At 41.8% G+C, this 25136-nt stretch overlaps 1 protein-coding gene across 1 annotated transcript; it reads left to right on the top strand.

Annotated features, from left to right (window-relative positions):
• Positions 1-23955, top strand: znf106a (zinc finger protein 106a). The gene is made up of 22 exons (XM_008298272.1): positions 1-72; positions 3148-3230; positions 3584-3645; positions 7014-7208; positions 8848-10728; positions 12064-12523; positions 12612-12681; positions 12766-12920; positions 13873-13933; positions 14390-14695; positions 15668-16439; positions 17042-17082; positions 18186-18331; positions 18425-18559; positions 19385-19501; positions 20682-20873; positions 21115-21177; positions 21286-21405; positions 21542-21613; positions 21842-21913; positions 22188-22334; positions 22447-23955. Exons 2-22 carry the CDS (start codon positions 3177-3179, stop codon positions 22501-22503), a joined length of 5178 nt encoding a protein of 1725 aa, XP_008296494.1. The 5' UTR covers positions 1-72; positions 3148-3176; the 3' UTR covers positions 22504-23955.
• The last annotated feature ends 1181 nt before the right edge of the window (positions 23956-25136 follow it).

The raw sequence follows: 25136 nt of genomic DNA, 5'->3' as shown, positions 1-25136 counted from the left end.
AGGATGTTGTTGTTAGCTTCAGCCCTGGATGAGAACATGCAGTAGTCCTGCACACATGTGGATGTTTTAAAGGTAGCCGACAGACACACCTCAGTATTTACACCATGTACAAACACTCTGGTTTCGCTGTTCTCCCTCAGGATTGTAAAACTCGTAAATCAGTAGAGGTGTAACGTTGCTGTTGCTGGCTAGCTTGGTACTGCTAGCATGCTAACCTGCTAGCTGTAGCGGTTACTTAACCGACAGTTGATCTCAGTGAAAAGTCATAGTTCTTACTAACAACTTGTACTTAAGGAAGTCGGGTGGTCCTTTTGTTTGCTTTTTTACACAGTTGTTAGGGCTGTCTGCACTCTTTAACTGCAGCTAGCTACAGCTAAGCTAACAACAAAGAGGGGTCCAACCCTCTGCTAGCTACACGACTTAACCAGCTAGTTTTAAAATCTAACAACACAGCTGTGAAGTTAAATTTCCTGCAGATTCTGACTGGATTTGCTTACTTCTCGACATCGTTTGTTAAAATGTCTTGAAACTTGTGATGATAAAGTCCTGCACCAGGTAGCTAACTGCTAGCCAGCTAGCCTAACAGGTCAGTGTTGTGAAACTGGTTCGGGCAGACCAAGTTTAATTGTTCTTTTGTTATTCTGAAACATGCAAGTTAGCTTTGAACCTGAAGTTACTTTTGTGTTGATCTTCATCTAGATTTATGGACAACTGTGCGGTCTAGTTTGTGCATCAGCCTCAGCAGGAGGAAGCTCTGTAGCAATCCAACATCACAAGCTGCCTCTTGTATATATATTCCTGTGTGTTTTGAGATATTTTAGCAGAGCTACACGTTCAGTATGAAAGTTAACTGGTCTCTAAACACTGTCCTGCCTTTGCAGAGATTCAGTGGCTGAGATGGAACATGAGCATTTGATTTTACTAATCTTATAAACAGCTGCCCTCTGGTGCTTTGGGAGGGAAGAGAAATGGGGATGAAGGCATTCAGAGGCACTTCATGAAGTCATAAACACAATATAGGCCTAACTGATGATGATGATGATGATGATGATGGGATCTCTGTACTGTACTCTACATTAAACTGTGCTGATTCAACCATTGATGAGTAGAGGGAGGAAAGTTGTTCGTAGTCAGATGAAGATGAAAAAAATCTAAAAGAACGGCACCAGAATGCTTTGACTGTTTTAGCGTTTGTCAAACAGACATAGGGTTTGTTGAATAAAGACTGTAATAGGAGGCAGCAGGACAAGTGTTGCTCCTCTGTTCTTGCATTTAACCACTCAGCGTCCACAGAAGAAGGTGAAACAGCTGTTTGTGCTACTATCACAATCACAACATGGCCAAGTGCTACATCCAAAATGCTGGTGCTGGTTTTTTTAAATTAAAATCACACAGATAATCGTTTTGCCAAAGAGATGCCCCGACCTATGAATGATATTCTTGAGATATAAACGAACAGCAAGAATCACATTAACATTTTGCATTTTTTGTAGAAAAGATGATGTTTCCCACTGCAATTGTGACCTGTAGCAGAATATCTGTTGAAAATGCTCACAGTAACATTTTTTATTCGTATCATTCAGCCCTGCAGCAGAGCCTGTTTCTTGTTTATAGGACGGTTAGACAACCAGCTTTTCATTTTGCAAAAAGACGCAAGAAAAAAAACACACAAAAAAAATGGTGGATTGCTGTAACAAACGATGGAAATGCTGGTAAATATCTGTAAACTAATATTTTCAGAGGAGTAAAACCATAATATTATGGTCACACATTGTAAAAGAATAAATGATGTAAAAATACAGATTTTTGATGCGATTAGGTTTTTTTTTTTGCAGTCAACATTAACAAAAGAGGGAAAATCTGTAAAATAACTTTAAAAATATTTACCCCTTTTTTAATTTCTAGTGTGGAAACTTGTAATTCAAATAACGGCAAATGTCTAAAAGATTGTTATATGTTTTGGTAATTTAAATACAGTATAAAAAAAAAAGGTCATTTTATAGTCAAACGTTGTAAAAATACAGATATTTGATGTAGACGTTAATTACTGTTTTTGCTTTTTTTATGACTAACAGGTAAATTAAGTCTTTTTTTCAGTGATTTTATTCGTTAATATCTGTGATTTGATAAAACAGGGAAAATCTACAGTAAATTGTTAAAAATATTTTTGGTTAAAACTGTTAAAAAAATGTATCATGTTGTAGTTGACTTTTCAATTTCTTAATTCATTTCCATTCCTCCTGCGCCTGAGCCAGATTTGTCCCAAACGTGCACGCTTGTATCTGCTCATATTTTATATTTCTTATTCCTAAAACTTAAATAATAGCGATGGCAGAGACGAGTCCTTTTTGTTTTGTGTTGTAACTTTCTTTTCGACAGCACCAGATTCACAGGAAAGACGGCAGAGTCTCTCTCTAACCGTTGATCTGAACTTTTTCTGCATCAACAAATACACAAACCAGCCACATTTCAGGACAGAACAAGGGTTTCTCTCTCAGCTGTGTGTTGTGAAGGCAGACGTTGACCAGCAGTCGACTTGCTGCCGGCGTTCGTTTCTCACCCTGTTTGCGAGCGTTGGACGAGTCCAGACTTAGCCCCGGTGCTGCCTCCTGGCTGCAGAGTTGCCCTCTCAGCACACTGGAATTAGACCAGTGTGCCGGCTGAACTCTGCTGGTATCTGGGCCGCGGTACCGAGGCAGGTGGCGGAATAGCGAGGTGTGGTTCAGCAAAAGTCTGTTGGGTTCGTTTGAAGTGTTGCTGAGAGCGCAGTTTCTAACAGACAGGACACAGGAGCTGCAGTGATGAACTGATTTATACATCAGCTGTGAAAAAAGTTGTTAAAAATGGTTTGGCGACAGGAAAAGTCAGGGTTCTCTGATTGCAGCTTCTTGAATTTGAATATTCTCTGTTCTTTTACTCCTTTTAAACTGAATATCTCTGGGATAACACAAGACATTTTAAGGCATCACTATTTTCTGACACCACGTAAAGCTTATTGTTTTCAGCCTTATTGTACTTTTGCGTTACTCTGCTTCAGTTTTATCTACCTGCTCGAATATGTGAATTTCCCCGGTGAGGGATCAATAAAGTTGTTTTTAGCTGTTATCGATGAGTGCCTTAACTTAAATTCACTCTCTGTTTTAACAGTTATGGGCTGAGATCCACCTGCATCCAACATGGCGAGAGACAGAAAGTGCATCCTCTGTGAAACGGTCTACGTCTCCAAGCAGGTAACTGACCTGCAATTAAATGTGTAAAAACTGTATCATTTCACTTCATGCTTTCGAATTCTTTGCAACTTGTGAACAAAATAAATGTTTAATCAAAAATCAATGCAGCAGCCGTATATAATGCATAAATCTGGATATTGTGCTGTTTCATGTGAATCTTTTGAGGTAAAATACCTTTAAATGGATGAATCAAACCTATTTTAACCACATTCGTGCAGCATTTTTCCGTTTTAGCCTCATTCTACATCGCTGTGACATGCACATTCCCCCTCAAATGTAACCTAACTGAGCTTATAAACTAAATGTTTGTGGATTTCTATGTGAAGCACTTTCTTTATAATGTGTACCTGCAGGAGATGGACGAGCACATGAGAAGTATGTTGCACCACCGCGAGCTGGAGAAGCTCAAAGGCCGGTGAGTTGTTGGTGCACATCTCCAAACACAACCCGCCTACGCTTACAACCAACAACGCTGAAGCATAAAGACGCTCAGCTTTATCCTGAACGCTGTTTATAAGAGGAAAAAAGTTTCATACATGATGAAATGTGTTTTTCTTGTCTTGTTTTTCTCACATTTTAAAACACTCTTTATAAATTCAGTCTTAACGTCAATACAAAAGGTTTTATTGTGTTCCAGGAGTTTTGTCCAAGTCTATTTGAGTCGTGCAGCACGTGTGCTCACGTTCACGTGTCTGAAGTTATGGGGCAAGTGGATATAGGGGCAGCTGTCTCCGCCGTGGCACATATATTTAGACACAATCTCTCCGGAACAACAGTCATGACCGTTAGGAGGCAACTGGCTATCTTGTGACTCCCATGTAGATTACTGAAAGCATGTGGCTGAGATCGAGGAGTGTCGAGTGCAGCCACGACTGATTCAGCGCCTGAGCTGCCGTTGCTGAGTTACTACGCTTTTATACAAACACTGGCACACAAAGAGGACATGTTTTTTTTTTTTGCAGTGTGGTGAGGTGTAGTTGTAATTATTTCAATAACTCTGTGCTTTTTCATGATGCTCCTGTGAAGAAATTTTGGATTCATGAAGCAACAGTGTTGGTTTAAAAAGAGTCTGTGATGATTGATAAAACAGCCTGGGCTGGTATGAGATGGCAGTGCCAGGCTCAGTCGTCTGAACCACATTTTTATTCACTGTAGGCTCATTTTTCACCTTAATATAAAGTCCAGCACCTCTATGGAAACAGCACAACTATGACTAGAAGGAGAGAGAAGTCAAAAATGTGCTTTCTGAAATATAACACATTAATAATACCATAAATCAGCATTCAACTTTTTGAGCCACGACCCCTGAGATAACATAAGTTTGTGTTCGTGACCCCCAATTAGAATTTTTAATATCTCATCAGTAATAACTTTGTTGTTTGTGCGTTAATGCGTTAAAAATTAATGTGTTTATTCCACAGATTAATCTCTTTACATTGACACGTTAATTTTCTTTTGAATGAATTGAATTTATTTCAAACAAATAAAAGGAAAAAAAATATAAAAACAAAAGAAAATAATTTTAAAAAGAGCAAAAAATAATAATAATAATATCTCATAATCAAATCAGAATATTAACAAGTTCTAAAAAGGAGTGGGACGAAGTATACACTTTTAATTTTGACAGCCCTACAACAAGTTTATTTGATAAATGTAGGCTTTATTAATGAATTTATTTCTTTTTTACAATGATCTGGCGACCCCCTGAAATTATCTTGGGACCCCCATGAGGGTCCCAAACCCCAGTTTGAGAACCACTGTCATAAATCGTTTTTTTTTAAAAAAAGGAAAAAACAATAGTTGAATTTCCATGATTACTTATTCAACAAAAATACGGAAAAAAAAACAGGAATCAATATGTGCAACACTTTTCTAAGTGCTCACAGGTGTTATCAATAAAAAAATCTAGATATTTTCTTTCTTACATGTTTAGTTTGTTTCCATACATCTGCTCTGTGCAAACACAGCCTGCAGCTCAGTTGAAAAGTCACTGAATTTTTTGACTGTCGCTCGCAGCTGAGTCACTCGTAGCTTCACGGTTGGGCCGAGGAGCGCAGAATTTTTTATTTTCTGCAGAATCTGGGTCGACTTAAAGGTTTATTTTTACCAAATTGTTAAACGTGACAGTAAAATGAGGCGAGGTTGATGAAATGTTGCGATTTTCTACTTAGGTTTGGTTCATTTTTACCACATTTGTACATGATTCATTCAAGGACTGTTGGAAAGTTGAATATCAGATGAGTCTTTCCTCTCTTATAGTTTCTGGCTCTAGTAAATTATGTCGTTTTATCGATTTAAACAAAAAAAGAAAACAAGTCTGTTAAAGCCGATTGTGGGTTTCAGGGATCATAAAGTTAGCAGAAATCAATGTAGTCATTTTTTAAAATTATTATTTCATGTAACCAATGTAATTTCTGAGATTCAGTAATGATAATATGATGTTTGCTTTTAGAGAAACAACTGCAACGCTCTCAGAATACAACTAAATCAGCAAATATCTCTGTAATTACACTGGTGACCAGAAAAAATTCTCAACTAAAGGCAAAAGATAGAAAAATTAGACCCAAATCAGTATAAAGAACCTGACAGACACACTTTGCAACCACATTTACATCCCTTGCTCACAAAGTATTTACTGTAGCTTTGTGTAGAACATATAAACTGCATGACCTTTCCACCAACGCTAGCGGCTCGTCTGTGCGACAAAGTGTTTCAGTGTGAAAAATATTTTTGAATTCACATCAGATTTATTCATAGCGAGCGACAGCCTGCAAACAGCTGTGCATCCGTCTACACGCCCGTGGAATAGCCTCTGAACTCGTCGACGAGCTTCTAAATGAGACACGTAGAGGAAAGTGGTCGAAGATTCAGTTTTGACCATTTTTTAGCTCAGATAAGTGGAATAGTTTAGTCTTTTTTCTTCTTTTTCCCCTCAGTAACACGCCTCTGTAAGCTGCTGACAGGTTTTGGGGTTCAGAGCTTTAACTTCAGCAGCTTGATGCAGACTTTTGAGTTTCTCTGCAGCTGAGAAATAATGTGTCAGTAAAAAAGTAACCCTATCCTACTGATGAAGTGTTTGCCAACTGCACGAGAGGTCAGAAAATGGCAGCATGCCATGACACAGATCTGACAGAGAAAATGGAGATGGAGCCAGCAGTCAGAGTCACAGGATGGCATAGCTGGGAGAGGTTTTTTGAAGTGGAGGCTGCGAGCAGCTGCACTCGGCTCCGGTTACGACGGCTTTGCTCTGGATTGGTGGGCAGGATCCTCGGGCTTGTTCTGATAACACATGGCCTGGCAGGGGGGGCCGGGTCTGGATGTGAGAGCTCAGCGTGAGGTCAAATACAGTCTTTGCCTTGTGTAGAGTCTCAGAGCGCAGCGGACACCATCATGGAAGCGCACTGAGCTGAGCGCTGCGCTGCACGGCGGGACACCAACACATTAACATGCTGCCTGCGTCCGGCCCGGCTGCTCCTCCTGCCCTCGACCCGCCTCCTATGACCTGCTGAAGAAACATTAAAAAAACAAGATCAGGATGACAAAGAGGTTTATTTTTTGAAGAAGAGAAAATTACAAGTTAGCTACCTCCTGATCTGTGACGCATAGAGAATTCGGACATTTGTTTTGCGGGATTGTTGAGTATTCTCCTCTCCTGGCTTTATTCAGACTCTAACAGAAAGCAGAGCCACGCCGTTTCACGCTCTGCAGACAGGAAAATAAAAAGCAGATCGGAACGATGCCTGAAGGATCGATTGAACGCCCGCTCTCGCCTTCCCTCCCCAGGGACTGCGGACACGAGTGCAGAGTGTGTAAGGTGAAGGTGGTGAGCCTCACCGAATACGCCGGCCACATCTCCAGCCCCACGCACAAGCAGAACGTGGAGGCGGCCGAGCAGAAACCTGCTGGGAACGACCAAGACGAGGACTACTTCGACCAGGCTTTGGTGGAGCTGATCGAGAAGAGAAAAGAGCAGATCAGGTGGGACTTTTCTTTCAATTTAACCCATTTTTGGGCTTTTGAACTGCTGGAATAAGAGTCTGTCGTTTGTTTGTTGTTGTTTGTGTTGCTCATATTAGTAAAACTCAACATATTTCACATTTGCCACCGTGATATTTGATCTTTCAACCAAAGAATAGTTACAATACGTGGTAGAGTAACACTTCAACATTTTGTCAGTGTCGGTGTTTCTATGAATTTAATGCACAGGTAAGCGACACCGCTCCAGCTCTGCTTTGTGTGTACACATGCCATGTATAGTCTCGCATTTTGCTCAGCGGAGCTCACAGGCCGCTTTTAGTCGCAGCTTCACTTTGACCTGCGGCTGGAGTCGAATGTCAGGACTAAAAAAAAAAGCATGACTGCACACACACGGAGTTCTGCTGCCTCAAGTTTAATACCTTCTCCGAGGAGAAAAACAGCAGCGGAAAGTCTTTACTGCAGGACTGTAATGCTCGGAATTGAATAAATGCACAGATTTCTCCTTTACAAAAACCCCTTCATTTTCAAATAATCTTTTTTTATGCACTTCACTTTGCTGTCGTACTGTAAAACCTTAGAAAAGCGTCTGACTGCAGCTGCTGTCCAAGTTTTAAATGTGTGGACACTGTTAGCTGGTCACATGATCTTTTTCCCCTGCAGATCCGTTCAGCGAAAAACTTGACACCCGCTGAGAAATACAATCCAACTCTTGTTAAGTCTTATCAGTTGCCAACACCAACCTATTTTTGGCCACCTGGGGGCAGCAGAAAGAGGCTGAAACCACACAAGTGACGCATAAGGTCACCTTTAAAGCGGCACAGAGACGAATAGGATCAAATTATTTCACTGATTGATGCCACCATGAAACTTCAGACAGTGATTTTATGTATTGCATTTTTTCCGAAATTGTGTGTTTAAATATGCAAATTAGGTCTCATACAGTTGGCATTAATTTCCAACAAGAAATGTGAACATTGGCTGAACCCAGCTGCAAAGTTTGTCTTTCGTTTTGCTGACGTGCTAGAATCTGAGGGGATTTTGGAGACCTCTTTTTTATCAGTAAATGGTTAAAAAAAAAAACTGTCAAAAGCCAGAAAAAAAATGCAATTTTGCCACGTTTTTAGGAATAAGATGAAGTATAAAGCAGGCTTTGACCGATTTGTGATTCAACTTCTATATAAAAATCTTCAGACCATAAATAGGAGTAAAAGTGGAAAGTATGTAGGTGCTGTTGAAGTAGAGATTTCTGGCTCAGAGTAGAAGAAAAAAAAATCTAGAAGATGGCCTTTAAAAATAAAACTTAACACCTAAATGTGTATTTTGGATGTTTTCTTTCTGTTATCCTGAAAGAAGATGTGCAATGGAAGTAAAATCTCCTACAATCTAAAAATTGTGTCACGTTTAATTGAAACAGCAGATCTATTTGGGCAGTTGCTTATTTCCACATTAAGCAACGTTAGTATTCAATAAAAATCCTGATGAAAAAGTGCATTAACAGTGTGGTAATAGTTCTTTCACCTAAATAAAGGATCTCAGTCATGGATGCTACAGGCCTCACCTTATGAATTTAGGTTCATGTATGTATTTGTAGGATATATATATGTATGTATGTAACATGTATGTGACTTATGCTTTGCAGAAAAGAGAAGGAGGCTGCCGCTGCAAAGCTGGCAAAAGAAGAAGAAGACCGAAAAAGAAAGGAGGAGTTTCAGCAGCGACTAAAGGAGGCGAAGGACCGTTACCGCTACGGTCTGGCCTTGCAGCAGCAGCAGCAGCAGCAGCCGCCGCCGCAGGGGTTCGCTGATTCCGCTCTCAACACTTCCTGGTACGGGAGCAACCAGTATAACGCCTGGGCAGGGGGGCCACGACCCTGGCACCACAACAAACAGGGAAAGAGCGCCACCTGGCACGCTCAGGAGCCTCCCAACCTACAGAAGTGGGCGTCCGCAGAGTTTGGTGGAGGAAACTTCAACGGCCAAGAGGGGCGGAGCAACAAGACGTGGGGTCAGAGCGGGTATTCTGGCAATCCACAAAATCGGCTGCCGTGGCTCAGCAATGGGGGCAGCAGTAACGGGCTCTATGGCCAGAACAATATTTCCCAGTATGCCCAGAGGGGGCGGCCCCTGAGCCTGTTAGGGCATCCCAAGTTTCCACCTCCGCCCAGTTTCTTCGCCCAGGCCTTCAGCCAGTTTCAGAGTATGGGCACTGACCAGGGAGGTCAGCAGGCTGCCGGGCTTCAGAACTGGGAGGGACAACCAGCAGAGCCTGAACATAACAGCAGCAAGAGCTCCAAGGCTTTCGGTAGCAATCCGAAGCTGGACAAAGCGTGCCGCTGGTCGCCCTACCCAGTCACCAAGGGTTCTGAATTCGTACCTCATAGCGATACCAACCCAAACTCTTCAGAGAAGTACCACAAAGGCCCTAAACCGCTGATCAAACCTCCAGAAATCAGCTTCGAGAGGCAGTCCAGACCTGAGCAGAAACCAGGGCAGCTGACCTCGAGTCGACCAAGTGTGGAAGACAAAGGGAAGCACAAAGCAAACCCAGCGACCAAACCCAGAGACAGGAGCAGCAGCAGCAGCGGTAGAAGCAGCAGCTCTCAGAGAGAAGGCCACCAGAACTCCCCATCTGGTTCGTCCAATAAAAAGCCGTTGCTGAAGATAGATCGAAAGATGTCCTCGGTTCCAGGTGTCGGCGGTGGAGCTCAGCTTAGCAAGGCCTCCAGTCAAGCACAGTCGAAACCAGCTGCAAAGCAGAGTGGACTCAAGGCTTCAACTGTTGGGCCGCTGCAGTCTAGACAAGAACGGCAGCTTCCAGAGTCAGTGAAGAAAGCCAGACAGATTGTGTTAGAACAGAGAGGCTCTTTAGACAGCTCCACTAACAACAGGATGGAAATGGCACGGCACATCGCGGAGGAGCAATCACAGAGTCCGATTGGAGTCAACAAGGAAAACAGCTGTAGGCAGAATGCAAGTCAGCCCGATGCAGTCAGGCCAGAAAAGCCTGCGCTGGCGTCTTCAGACAGCAGCCAGTTTCTCCAGTCGCTGCAAGTCAGCACCTCCACCGTGGAGAGCTCAGAGCCGGCAGCTTCAGGCCGGGACGATGAGGAGAGCAGGAAGAAATCGGAGAAGGAAACCTGCTCGGTGGCCTCCGATGACGGCATGCAGGCAACTGAGGCGGGTCAGAGCTCAGAGAGCGACACCTCCAGAAGCGGCGAAGCTCAGACCGGATCCAACACATCCAGTCTGTCCAAACTGGACCTGCCTCCTGTGTTGAAACGGGACCTCAGCAAACACATCAGCTCCAAAAACAAGACAGTCGGCCATGAACCGAACCTGAACATCGCCAGACGGGTGCGTAACCTGAGCGAGTCGCGGAGAAGCGACACCGAAAAGGACTCTGGGCTCAAACCGACCGTACGGCAGCTCATCAGCTCATCGGGGTCTCGACGTAACGTGAACTGGGAACAGGTGTATCAGGAAGTCAGGAAGAAGCAAGACAAGGGGAAAGGCATGCCGAGGTGAAAGTTTGATCTTGTTTTTAGAGCTTATACGGTGTTTAATTAGTCTCAAAACATGTGTCTGTGGATATTCTCAGTCATAGCCAGGTCATAGTAATCCTCCGAGCTGTAAAAAAGCAAGTGGACTTCTGTTTTAGGTTCTTAAAGACATTTCATCCCCATCCAAGTGGCTTCTTCAATTCTCAGATCTCTTTTATTATTAAGGAACTCCAGTTACTTATTACTGAAGCTCCAAGGATCTCAAAACACATGCACATAAAAACCAGATGCAGAGAACAGCATCCACTTTATACCTCTATAGTATAAATATAATATATTGAAAAATGATCATCATAATATAGAAATACAATCAATATAATATGTAACTATAATCAACAAATCATAATGTATTTTGTTGCAAAGTCCCACTGTGATGCCTTAGATTAAGATTAAACTTTGAAATTTGTAAACAACTCAGCAGTAAATATTAAAATATGCTTCATCCTTACCAGCCGCAGCTATTAGGTCTGTAATTATTATCCACTTATATAACATACAGTTTTCTAATATGGACATCTCTGTATAATGACTGCTTTTACTTTTATTACTTTAGGTATATTTTAATGGTAATACTTTATTACCAGGGATGTTCATGATTAATTGATAACCAGTTGCTGTTCATAATTTAACCAGTTAACGACATCTTAACTTACAAGGCAGAAGATGAAAGATATGCGACGAGCTGTAGTACCTGGTTGCGCCACCAGGTGGAGCCTCTTGCTATTTATTGAGATACAGTTCCTTTATGTTTAATAATGTAGGAGTCAGTCACTTGCATTTTGGCAAACAGAGAGCATTGTGAGGGTCAAACTAATAAAGGGCCACCATGACAAAGACTTATGTGGCAGTTAGTGCTGAAGACGGTCCAGGATTTTTCCCATATTCAATTGCCTAAAGCTACCAGGTCATTTTTACATCCATGTCATTTTGTCACATTGATTGGTAACGCTGCCAGCAATGGGTTAAGAATTTTAAAAAAATAAATTTGCACCCCTGTTTTTATACTTAAGTAGGAATTTTAATGAGCAACTTTTACTTGAAGGAGTGTTTCTGCACTGTGGTAGCTTTACGAAAGTACAAGAGCTGAGGAAATTACATTAGTGCACGTGAAGCACAAATATTCATTTGCGAGTATCCTTTTTGCTTATAGATACTATTCTGTGAGATTGTATCATACACAAGATGTCTGGTTCTCATGTGCATGGGTTTTAGTCAAATAAAATGTAATAAGTTTACAGTGTTATATCTGATTTCTGCTACTTCAAGCTCATGTCCTGTCTGTTTCCTGTCCTCCAGGTTTGGGATAGAGATGGTGCCATGTGAGCAGGAGTACCAGAGCCAGGAGGAGGATAACATTCCCCTGCTGGAGGGTTTCCAATGGGAATCATTAATGGACGTCTCTTCCCAGGGCGCCTCCCGAAAACGCTCTTTGTCAGAGAGCAGCGTCGCACCAGCATCCACACACTCGCTGTTTACAAGCCTCACATCCAAAGACACCGCACAGAGAGAAGGCCTCAGCTCTGAGCAGCAGCCGTCTGCAGTTTCTCCCAGCCACGTTTCTGATCAAGGAAGTGGAGACAATCAGCCAGAGGTTGGGCGGGTGTTGGGTCAGTTTGAGGCTAAAGCACAGAAGCAGCCAGGCAAAGCGAAGACAGTGAAAGCTCTGCAGAGATCCGACTCAGTCCTCGGAGACAGCAGCTCGGGAACGGAGCAGTACGACGGTCAGGGAACAGGGAAGAGGCGGAGAGCAGCCGGGGTGAGTTCAGGAAACAGTGTTCTGACTTGTATTTTTCTATTTATATCATCACAAATTAAACACAAGCCTTTTTTAAAATCATTTTTAGGATGTTCCAAATGCAGAATCCTTGTGCCTGGAACATAATAGCAAAAGACGGAAGGTCAAATCCAAAAAAGGTCAGTGTCCAGAGTGAAAATGACTCCCTGTATGTGTGACGTTTTACTGTGATGTTTAATCTGTGTGTTCTGGGTTTGGTCCAGAGCGTTTACAGATCGACCAGCTGCTGGCCGTGTCTCTGCGAGAGGACGAGCTGAGTCGCTCCCTGCAGACGGTGGACGCCAGCCTGATCCAGGCCCGAGCTGCTCTGGAGGCCGCTTACCTGGAGGTGCAGCGCCTCATGGTGGTTAAACAGCAGGTATGTATGGGAGTGCTGTTAGGATACAGTAATCATAAACACTCCATTACAAGTACAAGTTCTGAATGAAACATCCTACTTTAGTGAAAGTACATAGCAGCAAAATCTAGTTAAAGTATTAAAGTGAAAATCCTGGTTTGGCTCATCTGACATATATAATATGACAGAATAATATTATTAATATACTGGTGCAGCTTTGAGCTACTTTATATCCAGTTTCATATTCAGGGACTGCAAAAAAAAAAATCGGATTAATGAGTGAGGAAAGAAGAAAAAACAAGTTCTTATACACAAATTTGTTTCAGTTTTTGGATTTATTTCCCTCTTATCTTTGGTCTTTTGAACATTTATTGAAAAAGCCATGTGAGAAGTTGAGATCACAAATTGGTGGAGCTGTTAACAAGTCAAAGGAAGTCTAAGCCTGACTTCATGCTTCTGTTTGTTACAAGCCAAAAAGGTTGCGTTTTAAAAGCTTCTTGTATTATTTATTGTGGAAAGTCTTCATCTTAAACGTAGCTGAAGCTGTCAGATAAATGCAGAGGAGTAGAAAATACTACATTTCCCTTTGAAATGTGTTTAAGTGGAATTATAAAGTAGCCTAAAAGGGAAATAGTCAAGTTAAGTACAAGTTTCCTCTGCTTTCCGCCAAACAACAGTCCTACATATTATGAATATTATTTCTCTGCACATAAACATAAACTCACCTACAAATCTCATCCTCACTATTCATTGTCAGCAGGTTTATTTCTATGTGTAAAGTTTCCGAGCCTTGCAGCAGATGTGTGCAGGTTACTGACCCTAGCAGGCGTCTGTTTTCTTGTCGCACACTTTAAAATCTACCTTACACCTCACATCTCACTGTTTTTAAAAATAAGTTCTTGCTTTTAATGCCAACTTCATGATATTCTGGGGTACAAGCGAAAATATTAACCTCCATTCTGTGGCTTCTCAGATGAACGGAGAGATGAGCTCGCTGAGAAACAAGCGGATCGAGTTACTCAAAGGGATGCAAGGTAAGGACATAGCTTTGTGTAAATCATTTTGCAATACATGAATTAAACTCACTTATTTACTGCTAATAACTACGCATGAGGTTAAAGCGGAAATATGACAGAGTCTGCATGCCATGGTAATTTAAATATGTAATCAAACATCTAGGAATCACTGTAGCAGTCAATGAATTAATATGTTTTCCAGAATAACACAGGAAGATTGCAGCAAAAAACACACATTAAACACATTATTTGTGACATAACAGGCCTGAACAGAGTGAACAAATGTGCAAAAAGTGACAAAAGTCCAACATGAACTGAGATTTTTCTGGTCTGTTCACTGTTTTTGTCTGTGCAGCTCTGCCATGTGTCTACCAGAAGTAATTTACATTTCTGTTCTGTGTGTGTGAGATTTCTCTTTTGCTGCACAGTTAAATTAACAGTGAAATTTGCTTTTTGTTACGCCTTTTAATCCAGGTACCGTGGAGGAAGCCCCTCAGGTGAAGCTGAAAGAGGAAAAGATGGATTCAGAAACAGCTGAGCCACACATCCCCTCCTCTGTGATGCTTCCTCCCGTTGTGGACTCTGCTGCCTCCAGTCCCGGTCGTGCTGCAGACTGCGCCTCTCCTCCCTCCTCCAGCCTTCCCTTCACGCCTGTAGTCGTGAAGCAGGAGCCCCAGTCTCCTGTCCACGTCAGCCCAGAGCTGGACGCTGCAGACGGCGTGGCCCACTGCGCTCACAGCACCACTCCGGAGCTGCCAGTCGCTCCTGCCACAGCTTCAGGTAACAACATGCGGTGCAAAGTGTATGGCTATTCACTGAGCTCCTTGTGTTTCTTCTGTTGTTCTGACCATTTCACATGTTGATGGGCACAGCTAGATATGTACAGCACAACCAAACAGTAAGTAGAACGCACTAGAAGCTATCAATGTGAGTTTAGAAAGCTCTGATGAATGTAGCGTCCTGTACCTCTTTGGAAACAGCACAACCACGACTAGAAGTAGAGGGAACCTATAAATGTCTTTAGTGCAGTAAGACAAAGTTATAATGCCATAAATCATCAAAAAAAAAGAAAAAAGAAAGCTGAATTTCTTTAAATATTTATTTTACCTTTTTTTTTTCAAATCCCTAAATCAACATGTACAACATTTTTCTAAGTGGTCACAAGTTGCACCTTTCCAATGGGGGCTCCAAGTGTTATTGACATTTTACTACTTTGGTTTTAAATCTGTTTCCATACATGTCTCCTTTCTGCTCTGTCTAAACACAGCCTGCAGTTCAGCCGGATAGTCCCAAAAGATAACTGTTGGTCACAGCTGAGTCACTAAAGGCTTCACGGTTGTGCAGAGGAGCACAGAATTTTTATTTTATTTTGAATAGAATCTGGTGCAAATGGTTGATTTTTGGCAAACTAGACATGTCGAATAAAGTCATTTTAATTAAATATCACCAATTAAAGATTAGATTTAGTTACATTTTCCAACTGAATGTCACAGATGAGTAGTTCAAGAACCGTCTGACAGGTTGAAAATCTGATGATTCTTTTTGTCTTCACAGTTTCTGTCTCTGATAAATTTGAGGAATTTTCTAAAACACAGCATGCTTTTAAAACTCCCTGGCAGCTTCTGAGGTCCACAGGGTTAACCAAGTGCTGTAGTAGAAAGAAAAATGTCCTCACAACTTCTCAGTGTTCCTGTTCATTTATTCTTTAGGTCTGTGGTGTCTTGATCCGTGTGCATCTGAAACTCTTTGCAGATCCTCCCCTGAACTTCCAGCCCTCTCCTGACAGAAAATCAGAGCTGCACCAAGCCAGCTTTGTTGAGCCTGCAGCCTGCGAAGAGGAGCTGCAGGGTCTGGTGGAGACGACAGAAAGGGGCATCCAGACAGCGAGAAGCTGCCTTCCGGCTTCTCCTGACTCCAAAGCCTCCCTAAAGCTCCTCTCCCCCAGCAGGAGAGGCTCTGAGGAGGCCGACGGTGCCGACGCTCACTTCTTCCAGCCTCCCTCGGCGCCTTTAGCCCCGAACCTGCCGACCTCTCCGTCCGAAACCAGGGCCGGGAAGCGTGTGAGGAAGCTGAAGAAGAGGAAGGCGCTGAAGAAGGCTCCGGGCCTGGAGCAGCTCGAGAGCACCGACACTGAGATGGACGAAGAAGCCTCAAGGCCCAGATGGCTCCGACCTCGCAGGAGACCCAGCGGAGGCTCTCAGGTCAGCACCTCCAGTCTGCCCCCAGAAGACAGAGACGGCGACGTGAAGGCGCTCAGGACGGCGGTTCTGACCGTCAAACTGGAGAAGATCGACCGCAAACTCATGGTGGAGCTTCCTCAGGCGGCCGCCACTGAGGCTGCTGTGGTGGATTCAGAGGAAAGCATGGAGGTCACTGTGGCCTTCCAGCAGCCCCACGCAGACGCCTCGCCCCTGGTTACCCCTCCAGCACCGGCCCCAGACTCCTCCAGACCCGAGCCCCAGAGCCTGGCCTGCAACGAGGTCTCCTCCACCAGTGACATGGATCTGTGTAAATCCTCTGAGAGGTGAGCCGCTAGCAATACGATATCAGCTCTGTGTTCACTAACGAGCTTGTTCTGGAGCTTCCAGCCGTTTCACGTCAGTCAGAAACTCTGTCTCCTGATGAGGGTTTTGTCAAAAGCTCAGAAGTTGCAGAACGGGCAAATTAGACTTTAGTTTGAGATTGTTTAGTCCCAGTTTAGCAATTAACATGAGTGAAAAATGGGATTTAAATTGCACATAAAGTAGAAAAACGTACAACAATTTGTGTTCATAATAGAACTTCTTTGTTGTCATTGCAAGAATTTGACGAAATCAAGTAACCCCTCATACGGCACATTTAATTAGGAAACTCTGCTTCTCTGTTAGTACTCTATTGCCGACGTGATGTCGCTTGATAATATCATCAAGTTAAGTTGCAAACAAAATGTAGAATAAACATTTAATACAATCATGTTGAAACTGACTTTAGATGTAATAAATCTCTAGTTTTGATGTGTGAAGTACTTTTCCAAAATTAAAACGTCCAAGAACTGAATTGAAGTTGATAAAACTTTATATTCTACTGTCTTGACTTTAATGGTAGAACATTTAAATTGAACTCTTTTTTCAACTCTTCTCCTCACAGCGATTTGCCGTTTGCCATCACGCTGCCCAAGAACTCATCAGGTACGTTCGTCTCTGCAGAGCTGCTCATGTTATTATCTTATATTATATTAGACATATTATTTGAAAGGCCCATGTTATGCCTCTTGAGTTTTCCCGTTTCCTTTATTGCGTAAAAGCTTCTCTAAGGTCTGAAAACTTGCCTAAGAGAGTTAATCTCATCATAGAAAGCTCCTTTCCTGTTACCTGCATCGCCATGTGCCACATTTGCACCCTAACCCTAACTCCAGCTAGTTTGACCGTCAGTATGAGAAAAATGTGTTATTTGAGCATTAAAGCTTGTAAACATATTCTAGTAGACTCCCAAAGTAAAATTATGCATCTGTAAATGTGCAGATTATGTGCTCAGGTATTGTATTATTGTTGTTAACATCAGAAGTGACAGAAATAGTTTTGTTCAGAATGAAAAATCCACCAAATACAGAGTAAAATGCATCTGAATTTCTGATTAGTTACAGAAATTAGCAGTGTTTTTAAAGATATCTGTCAATTCAACAAGCTGCTTACATTACAGAAATGTTAGTATTATTTTTTTTAAATTACTACACAAGTTTTTTTATTTTATTTTATTTTTTTGACATTAATTTAACTTTTCTCAGCAGTGTCGGAGGTTTTTGCAGGTTTAGCAGCCCAACACTAAACCGATACAGAGAAACTGGACCCAGCTGGTCGTCCTGAAGTGTGAATGCATAAAATCATATTACATTCTGAGCGGCCAGAATTAGAAATGCCAGACTGGAGTTAAAATAGACTGTGGAGAGCCCAAATTACTTTTTATGGGCAAGATATTCATAGAGCTGTGAGGCGACGCCGCTCAGCAGAAAGAGTACAGAGATGGACGGGACTGAGAATCTGATTATTTAACTTGGCTTGATGGTGGATTTATGTAGAGGTAGCTGTTAGATGAGGCAAAACATGACACGTACATAAATCCTCTAAATCATACTTTATGGACATAACTGGATATATCTGGTGAATTAAAGGTGTTAAAATGTCCCCTGGTGTCAATTTCAGTCAATCAAAAAGACTAAAAGTGAACATTTGCTTTGGTTTTTACTGATGCTTGTGCTAATGTGCTGCACGTATCCTTCATTTGTGTTTCCCAGATGTGTCCTCCGACCACGGTGAGGACGAGATGCCCTCCGACGGTGCGTTCGAGGGCCACCAGGAGGCTGTTAACGCCATGCAGATCCACAACGGGCTGCTGTACACGTGTTCAGGAGACCGAACCGTCAAAGCCTTTGACCTGGTGGTGGGTGATGATGAAGAACTGCTGCTGCTAATTTGTCAGGGTGTACACTGATGTCTGTTATAAATATTTCTGGGTTTTTTTTTTTGTTTACAGACTCATAAATGTGTGGGTGTGTTCGAGGGTCACAGCTCCAAAGTGAGCTGCCTGTTGGTGTCTGCGGCTCCGGGACTCCATCATCGTCTTTATTCTGGTTCCAGCGACCAAACCATCCGCTGCTACAGCCTCAAGGTACAAACTCACTCGCCTAAAAAACTGCCGTATTTAGAGCTGTACTAAGTGGCTTTTTGCAGCATGTGAGCAAAATTATACATAAATAGATTTGTGTTGAACCCTCTGAACTCCAAGCAGTTTCTGCCCCTGTGACATTTTTATTCACTGTGGGTTCATTTTTCACTCAACTATAAAGTCCTGCACCTCTTTGGAAACAACACAACCATGAAGACGTAGAGAGAAATCCAAAATGTCTTTAGTGCATTATAACAAAGCTATAATTTTATAAATCATTAAAAAAAAAAAACTGAGAGAAATAACATGAAAAGGCTAATTAATTTGATTATTTAATTTACAAAAAATGGAAAAACCTGGAATCAGCATATGCCACAAGTGTCCACAAGTGTTCCCAATACTGGAAAAAATGGTGCCTATACATGCTATGAATATTTTACTGCTTACATTTTTAATTTGCTTCTGTGGTTGTCTCCTCTCTGCTCTGTGCAAACACTGTCTGCAGTTTAGCTGAAAAGTCCCAAAAGTTTTGTTAATTTACTGTCGGTTGCTGCTGGGTCACTACTGGCTTCACGATTGCATTGAACAATGCAAAATTTTTTCATTTTCAACATAATCTGGTTATTGTGGAGGATTCATTGTTATTTTAAATGAGACACATAGAATGAGAATTATTTAAAAAGTGTTTGGTTACGTTTTCCGACAGAAACGCGACATGGATGGGAAGTTCATCAGATAGTCAGAGTAGATTTTTTAAAAAGATAACTTGTCCACTCTCAGAGTAATGCTGAATCGTGGACTCTCTGTAATGTTCCCTCTTGTCCACAGACACGAGAGCTGGAGCAGCAGTTCTCTCTGTCGGACCGAGTCCTCTGCCTTCACAGCCGCTGGAGGACTTTGTACGCCGGTCTGGGAAACGGCACAGTGGTGACCTTTAACCTCAAGGTGAGAAATGAAGTGTACGACGTCTTTTAAAGCTGAATTTATCAGGAGAAGAGCGACAAAGCAATAAATCCAACACTAGGCGTGTTAGTCAGGTGTCGGGCCTCCTTATGCCCTCGTGGTCACTTTTTATTCTTTAAATCTCTTTAACTCCAACTGAAGGAACGAACAACAACATATTCTCTCATTTAGTGATGTGATAACGGTGGTGGAGAGCTCTTTCTTAAGCCTTTATTTGACTGTTTTACTACTTTACTCCATACTACATCAGCGTTTACATGTTCTGAACACACCACAGCCCTCGTGACGCTGAGCGGACACAGATTTTGAGCTCTCATCAACCTTTCGTGAGGTATAATACTGTCTGACACATCAGTCCAAAATGTCTCTTCAGTTTTCAAGTGGGTTCAGATTTGACTTCAGTTTTAGCAGCTGTTACATACAATACATACATAAAAATCACCTTTTTAAATCCTACACGCTAAGCTAAGAGTAAAAATAACAGCTGCTAGAAGTCACATTTGCCTCAGCGGCTGCACACTTCCTTTTTTTTTAGTATTTAGGAAGATATGCCTTTATTATTATCTCTAAAATTCAGAGACGATATTGCAAAGGTGTAGAAAATAAAAATAAACGAGACCAAAAAAACACAACCCCCCCCAGGAAGTTTGCATACTTTCTTCTAGAAGGTACACAGTGCTGATGTTCATTTTAAGCTACGACAAATAACCAATTTGTTGTCAGTTATGACATTAATCACCAACTATTTGGATAATCTTCATTGGTTTGAATCATTTTTAAAGAAAGAAGTCAGAAATAGCAGATTTCAGCTTCTTTAATTTTAATTTTTCATTCTGGTTTCTTTCCTTCTCTGCAACAGTAAATGAATATCTGTTAGGATCAAGAATCAAGGATATTTATTGTCATCGCACATCTACAACGAAACTTTAAAAAAAGAAGAGGAAATATAGCAAACAACAACATACAGCTTTATAAAAACAAGCATTAAAAAACAAAAACAAGTATTTAAAAAAAGTGTAAAAAATGTGCTCAAAACAAGAAACGCTGACATTTTTCACCGTTTTCTGACATTTTATACCCAAACAACTGATTGTTTAATCTAGAGGATAAGTGGCCGCTTAATCGACCGTGAAAACAATTAACTCTGCTGCTGTTCGTGTAGTCAAACAAGCAGATGGAAGTGTTCGAGTGCCACGGGCCGCGAGCTGTCAGCTGCTTGGCCTCGTCGCAGGAAGGAGCTCGGAGGGTCCTGCTGGTCGGATCCTTCGACAGCACCATCAGCGTGAGGGACGCCAAGAACGGACTGCTGCTGAGAACTCTGGAGGGTCACAGCAAGACGGTGCTCTGCATGAAGGTGGGTCTGAAGTCTGAGACGCTGGCGAGGAATTTACAGAAACATACAGGATGTTTGAAAGGCTTAATCTAAGCTTTGGTGTGTTATTGGAGGATGTGCACAAATAGATGCTGTATGTAAATATACGTATGTTTTGGTTCGTAATGCAGCAGCAGAAAACAAAAGCCAACAGTGTTTTAGAGAACTCTGCTAATTCTTGTGTGATCTTTCAAGTTATTTAGACGTTTCTCTCCCCTGTCAGGTGGTCAATGATCTGGTGTTCAGTGGATCCAGTGATCAATGCGTCTACGCACACAACATCCACGTGAGTTCATTTAAAGCTTTTAGAGGGAAAAAAAAGAAGCCACATTTTAATCACGATTTATAGTGTTTGAGAAATGTTATTCAGCTATTTTCTGCCACTGTGTCACAGACAGGGGAGCTGGTTCGGGTCTACAAAGGACACAATCATGCTGTCACTGTGGTGGCCGTCCTGGGCAAAGTAATGGTGACCGCCTGCCTCGACAAACTGGTCCGAGTCTACGACCTGCAGGTCTGCATCCTCAAAATAATACTACTAGAATATCTGCCTGTCATTTGCTCATTTAATTTTAGCCACGAAAGGCATTTTTGTTTTGAAATACACGATTTTGCAAATCTAAAAAGTTGTGCTAACGTTCCGTCCACAGTCTCATGAGCAGCTGCAGGTGTACGGTGGACACAAGGACATGGTGATGTGTATGTCGGTGCACAAGAACATGGTGAGAAACTACTCAAGCAGTAGACACTCAGTTTAGCTGCAAAAATCATTGTTCCTTCCATGACAAAGCAACACATTTAATTGGCTTTTAAATGTTCGCAAAATGGTAAAAAAAAACACAACATTCTGCACATGAAAAATGCTATATTTTTAAAATACAGGATCTATGGAAGGTATGTTGAAAAACTCACATGAAGTAAAAGACTGAACGCGATCTGATCCGTTTCAGATCTACACCGGTTGTTACGACGGCAGCGTTCAGGCCGTCAAGCTGAACCTGATGCAGAACTACCGCTGCTGGGTAAGACATGGACTTGACAGATGAATAGATGAGTCACAGTTCAAGAGTTTATAAATCTATTTATTAACTGATTAAGACAGTATCATAAACACGCAACAGAATTGCGTCTAGCAGAAGATTCAGGAGACATCTGTTACTTTGTAGTGCTGATTCTGGTGTTTTAGCCTTCTGAACAGACTCATGTCTGATTTTTAAAAATGTCTAAAGAGATATTTAGGATACAAATATTATGTGGCTCGAGTCCTCTCATGGTGGTTATGTTGTTGTGTTTTAGTGGCACGGCTGCTCGCTGGTCTTCGGGCTGACGGAGCATCTGCAGCAGCACCTGATCAACGACCATACCGGTGCCAAACTCCAGACGATCAAGTGCCGCTGGAAAAACTGTGAAGAGTTTTTCTGTGCACGCAACAGCTCCAAGCAGGTATAAAAACACTCTGCCGATGTTAGCCCCTTTTTTTTTTTTTTTTTTTAGTTCAGCAATGTTTAGCAACGTTCAATATCACACGTCTGACAAGGGTTTCTGTTTCTTGCAGGGAATGCTGGTGCACATGCAGAAACATGCCGAGGAGGAGACCCAAGTGGAGCCTTAAGGGCGACCGGTGGAAACACACTTTCCGCCTTGAGCTCTTTTACCCTTTACCCCCCTGTTAACCTCCCATATTGGGGGGGCCTGTTCTCGGGACCCGCTAACTGACGAGCGGCGTCCGACGACTCCATCCTTTATGTTCGGTGTTGGAATCCAACCATAATACAATCGTGAAAGGAGGTTGGTTGCGCTGTTGTTGTTGTTTGTTTTGTTTTTTTTTACGTTCTACAAAACACGCCTTCCTCTCTTTCTGTCTGACCACTGCAGCTCCTCTTTAACTGACCAAAGTAAGACGAAAAGAAAAACCAACACACGACTTTTGTTTATCGAAGAAACTCCAGCGTTGCCGGTATTCGAGGGGGGGATTCGCGCTGCTTTGCATTTCAAAACTGCAACAAAAACCAATAATGGTCTTCCGGATTGGTTGGCTACCATATGGCATGGGTTAAGAGATGTTTTTATTGTTGTTGTGCTGTTGTGATGTGTCATGTTGAGCAACCTTTAGTTTTTTGTTTTTTTTTTCTTTCCTGTTTTTGCGAGTTTATTCAAAGTAGCCTCGCGCTTTTATTTTTTGGGGAAATCATCGTCTCCCAGCTAACGGTGTGATTATTTGTTATGAAGGAGTTTAATTTATTTCTGGTTTGGTTTTTATTTTATTTTCAGAAAAATAAACCCGATGTCTAACAGTCTTCTCGTTTCGTTAGCAGCTCGGGGGTTATATTTATTTGATCCGTTGCTCATTCAGGTGACGTTTCAGCGTGGAGGGACTTTGTCGTGTGACTCGGCCTGAGGTTGCCATTTGAGGATTTACATTTGCAGTGATAACAGAGCCGAGGCGTGGACGCGGTGGTGTGTTTGTGTGTTCCTGCGCGCGTTTGTCTGTGTGGATTCATTCCTCGTAACTGTTGACGGAACGTTTCCAACCTCGTTTTCCAAGAGTGTGAGTGTGAGACACGGTTTTTAATGGACTTTATTTTATATTCGGAGCGTCGAGCAGAAGGCACCGGAGCTGTATTTTTTTCCACAGTGAAGATAGTTTTCTAATGAAGTGTGGAGGTGAAGGATGTTTAGAGGAGGTGTTTGATGGAAGATCTTGGAGGGAAGAATTAGGATTCATCTCCCATGCCATACCTCACCCTCTTACAAACCGGTGACACAAAGGAAACCCATTTTATCGCAGCTTGAAAGCCTAGCTGGTGTTCTCTTGGCGGCGTCCACCCCGTCGATGAATCGTTCTCAGCCGAGTTAAGCCAACGATCTTGCCGCCGCCGTCTTCCAAACTCTCCTCACTCACTCGACGTTTTGTGACCGAGCAAAGCGAGCGCTTCACCTCTTACCTGGCATTCCTGAGTTTCTTCAAGTTTTTCAGTTGTTCTCGAAGTTGTGAAGAGATATTTTTTAAGAAAGTGCAATTTAAGAACTTATTAATAAAAAAAATAAAAATGTTGCAACATCAGAAACTTTCTCTGCGTTTTCTTTATGATGTTTTTTGTTTATTGTATGTTCTGATTTTAAAGTCCCTCTCTGGTCATTGATTGAAAAACTCATCTCTGTGCATTAAAATCACACAGTTTATTAGTTTTATCCATGAAAATTGTCTTAATTTAGTCTTAAAACAGTGTTGGTTCATCTAGAATACACAGCCCGAGCACACCAGCTCACCTACGACTCAACACAACACTGTAAAACTAAATCAGAGTTATTATTTATCCACGTTGGAGCCAAAAATGGATTCTGACGCCTCATTTTTACTTAACTTTGTTTGGTGGTGAATTTGTATGATGTACAGAATACATCCCCCTAGTGGTCAATGCAAAGTACTGCATTTCTTTACCAATGGATACAAACTTAACTTCAACCACTGGGGTGAGAGACGGATTTGTTTTATATGTGTCCACTTTTATGGAATATGCAAATAAAGAACTACTTAGGCAACAGCAGGACCAATAAGGGAAGTGGTTGGTTTGCCAGTTTTGTAAAATATTTAGTTACAAAACGTTAAAAAAAAACTCCACTGTGCTAACTAGTGTTAAACAAGCTACACTTTTTAATTACACTTTTACAAATTTGAATGTCAACAAAGTCAAATAACCGAAAAGCCTGTAAATAATTAGTTTTTCTAACTTCATGTCTCCGAAATCCAGAAATTATAGTTTTTCAACGTATTCAAGGCAAATATTGGAGCAGAAAAAAAGTGTTTCATAAACTAAGATAAGCTAATGATTATCAGGTAATCTTAACAATTTTACCAATTAAAAATATATTTATGGTCAAGTCAAAAGACGAAGGAAGCGTATGTAAGAAAATGTACATTAGCTGTAGTACCTGGTTGTGCCACCAGGTGTCAGAGAGCATTGTGGGAATTTAGCTAACGAAGGGCCACCATGAGAAAGTCTCCTGTGATGCTTAATAGCTGCCGGCTAGAGATTTAGTTTGTAGACTCGTTGAACGAACTAAGACAGCATCTCATGCAACATAAGCTTTTAGCAACTTACGTCACAGGACAACAGTGATATCAGGGCAAGAATGAGGTATTGAGTTAGCTTTGCGTTTATAGTGATTATAAGTTGAGACAATTGTTCAGAACATGCCTCCTATTGCAAATTTGTCAAAAGTTAGTTTCCTTTGACTTGTTTA

The sequence above is a fragment of the Stegastes partitus genome, unplaced genomic scaffold, assembly GCF_000690725.1.
Source record: "Stegastes partitus isolate 25-593 unplaced genomic scaffold, Stegastes_partitus-1.0.2 Scaffold1301, whole genome shotgun sequence".
Taxonomy (NCBI): Eukaryota; Metazoa; Chordata; class Actinopteri; family Pomacentridae; genus Stegastes; species Stegastes partitus.
The sequence above is the reverse complement of the archived record's forward strand: the minus strand, read 5'-3'. Positions and strand labels throughout refer to the sequence as shown.

Excerpts from the sequence above, each read along its gene's own strand:
- znf106a (XM_008298272.1), top strand. The coding sequence starts at position 3,177 with ATGGCGAGAGACAGAAAGTGCATCCTCTGTGAAACGGTCTACGTCTCC. Across the intron at positions 20,874-21,114 it reads AGACGGTGCTCTGCATGAAG|GTGGTCAATGATCTGGTGTT; the intron begins GTGGGTCTGAAG and ends CTCCCCTGTCAG. Across the intron at positions 21,178-21,285 it reads TCTACGCACACAACATCCAC|ACAGGGGAGCTGGTTCGGGT; the intron begins GTGAGTTCATTT and ends ACTGTGTCACAG.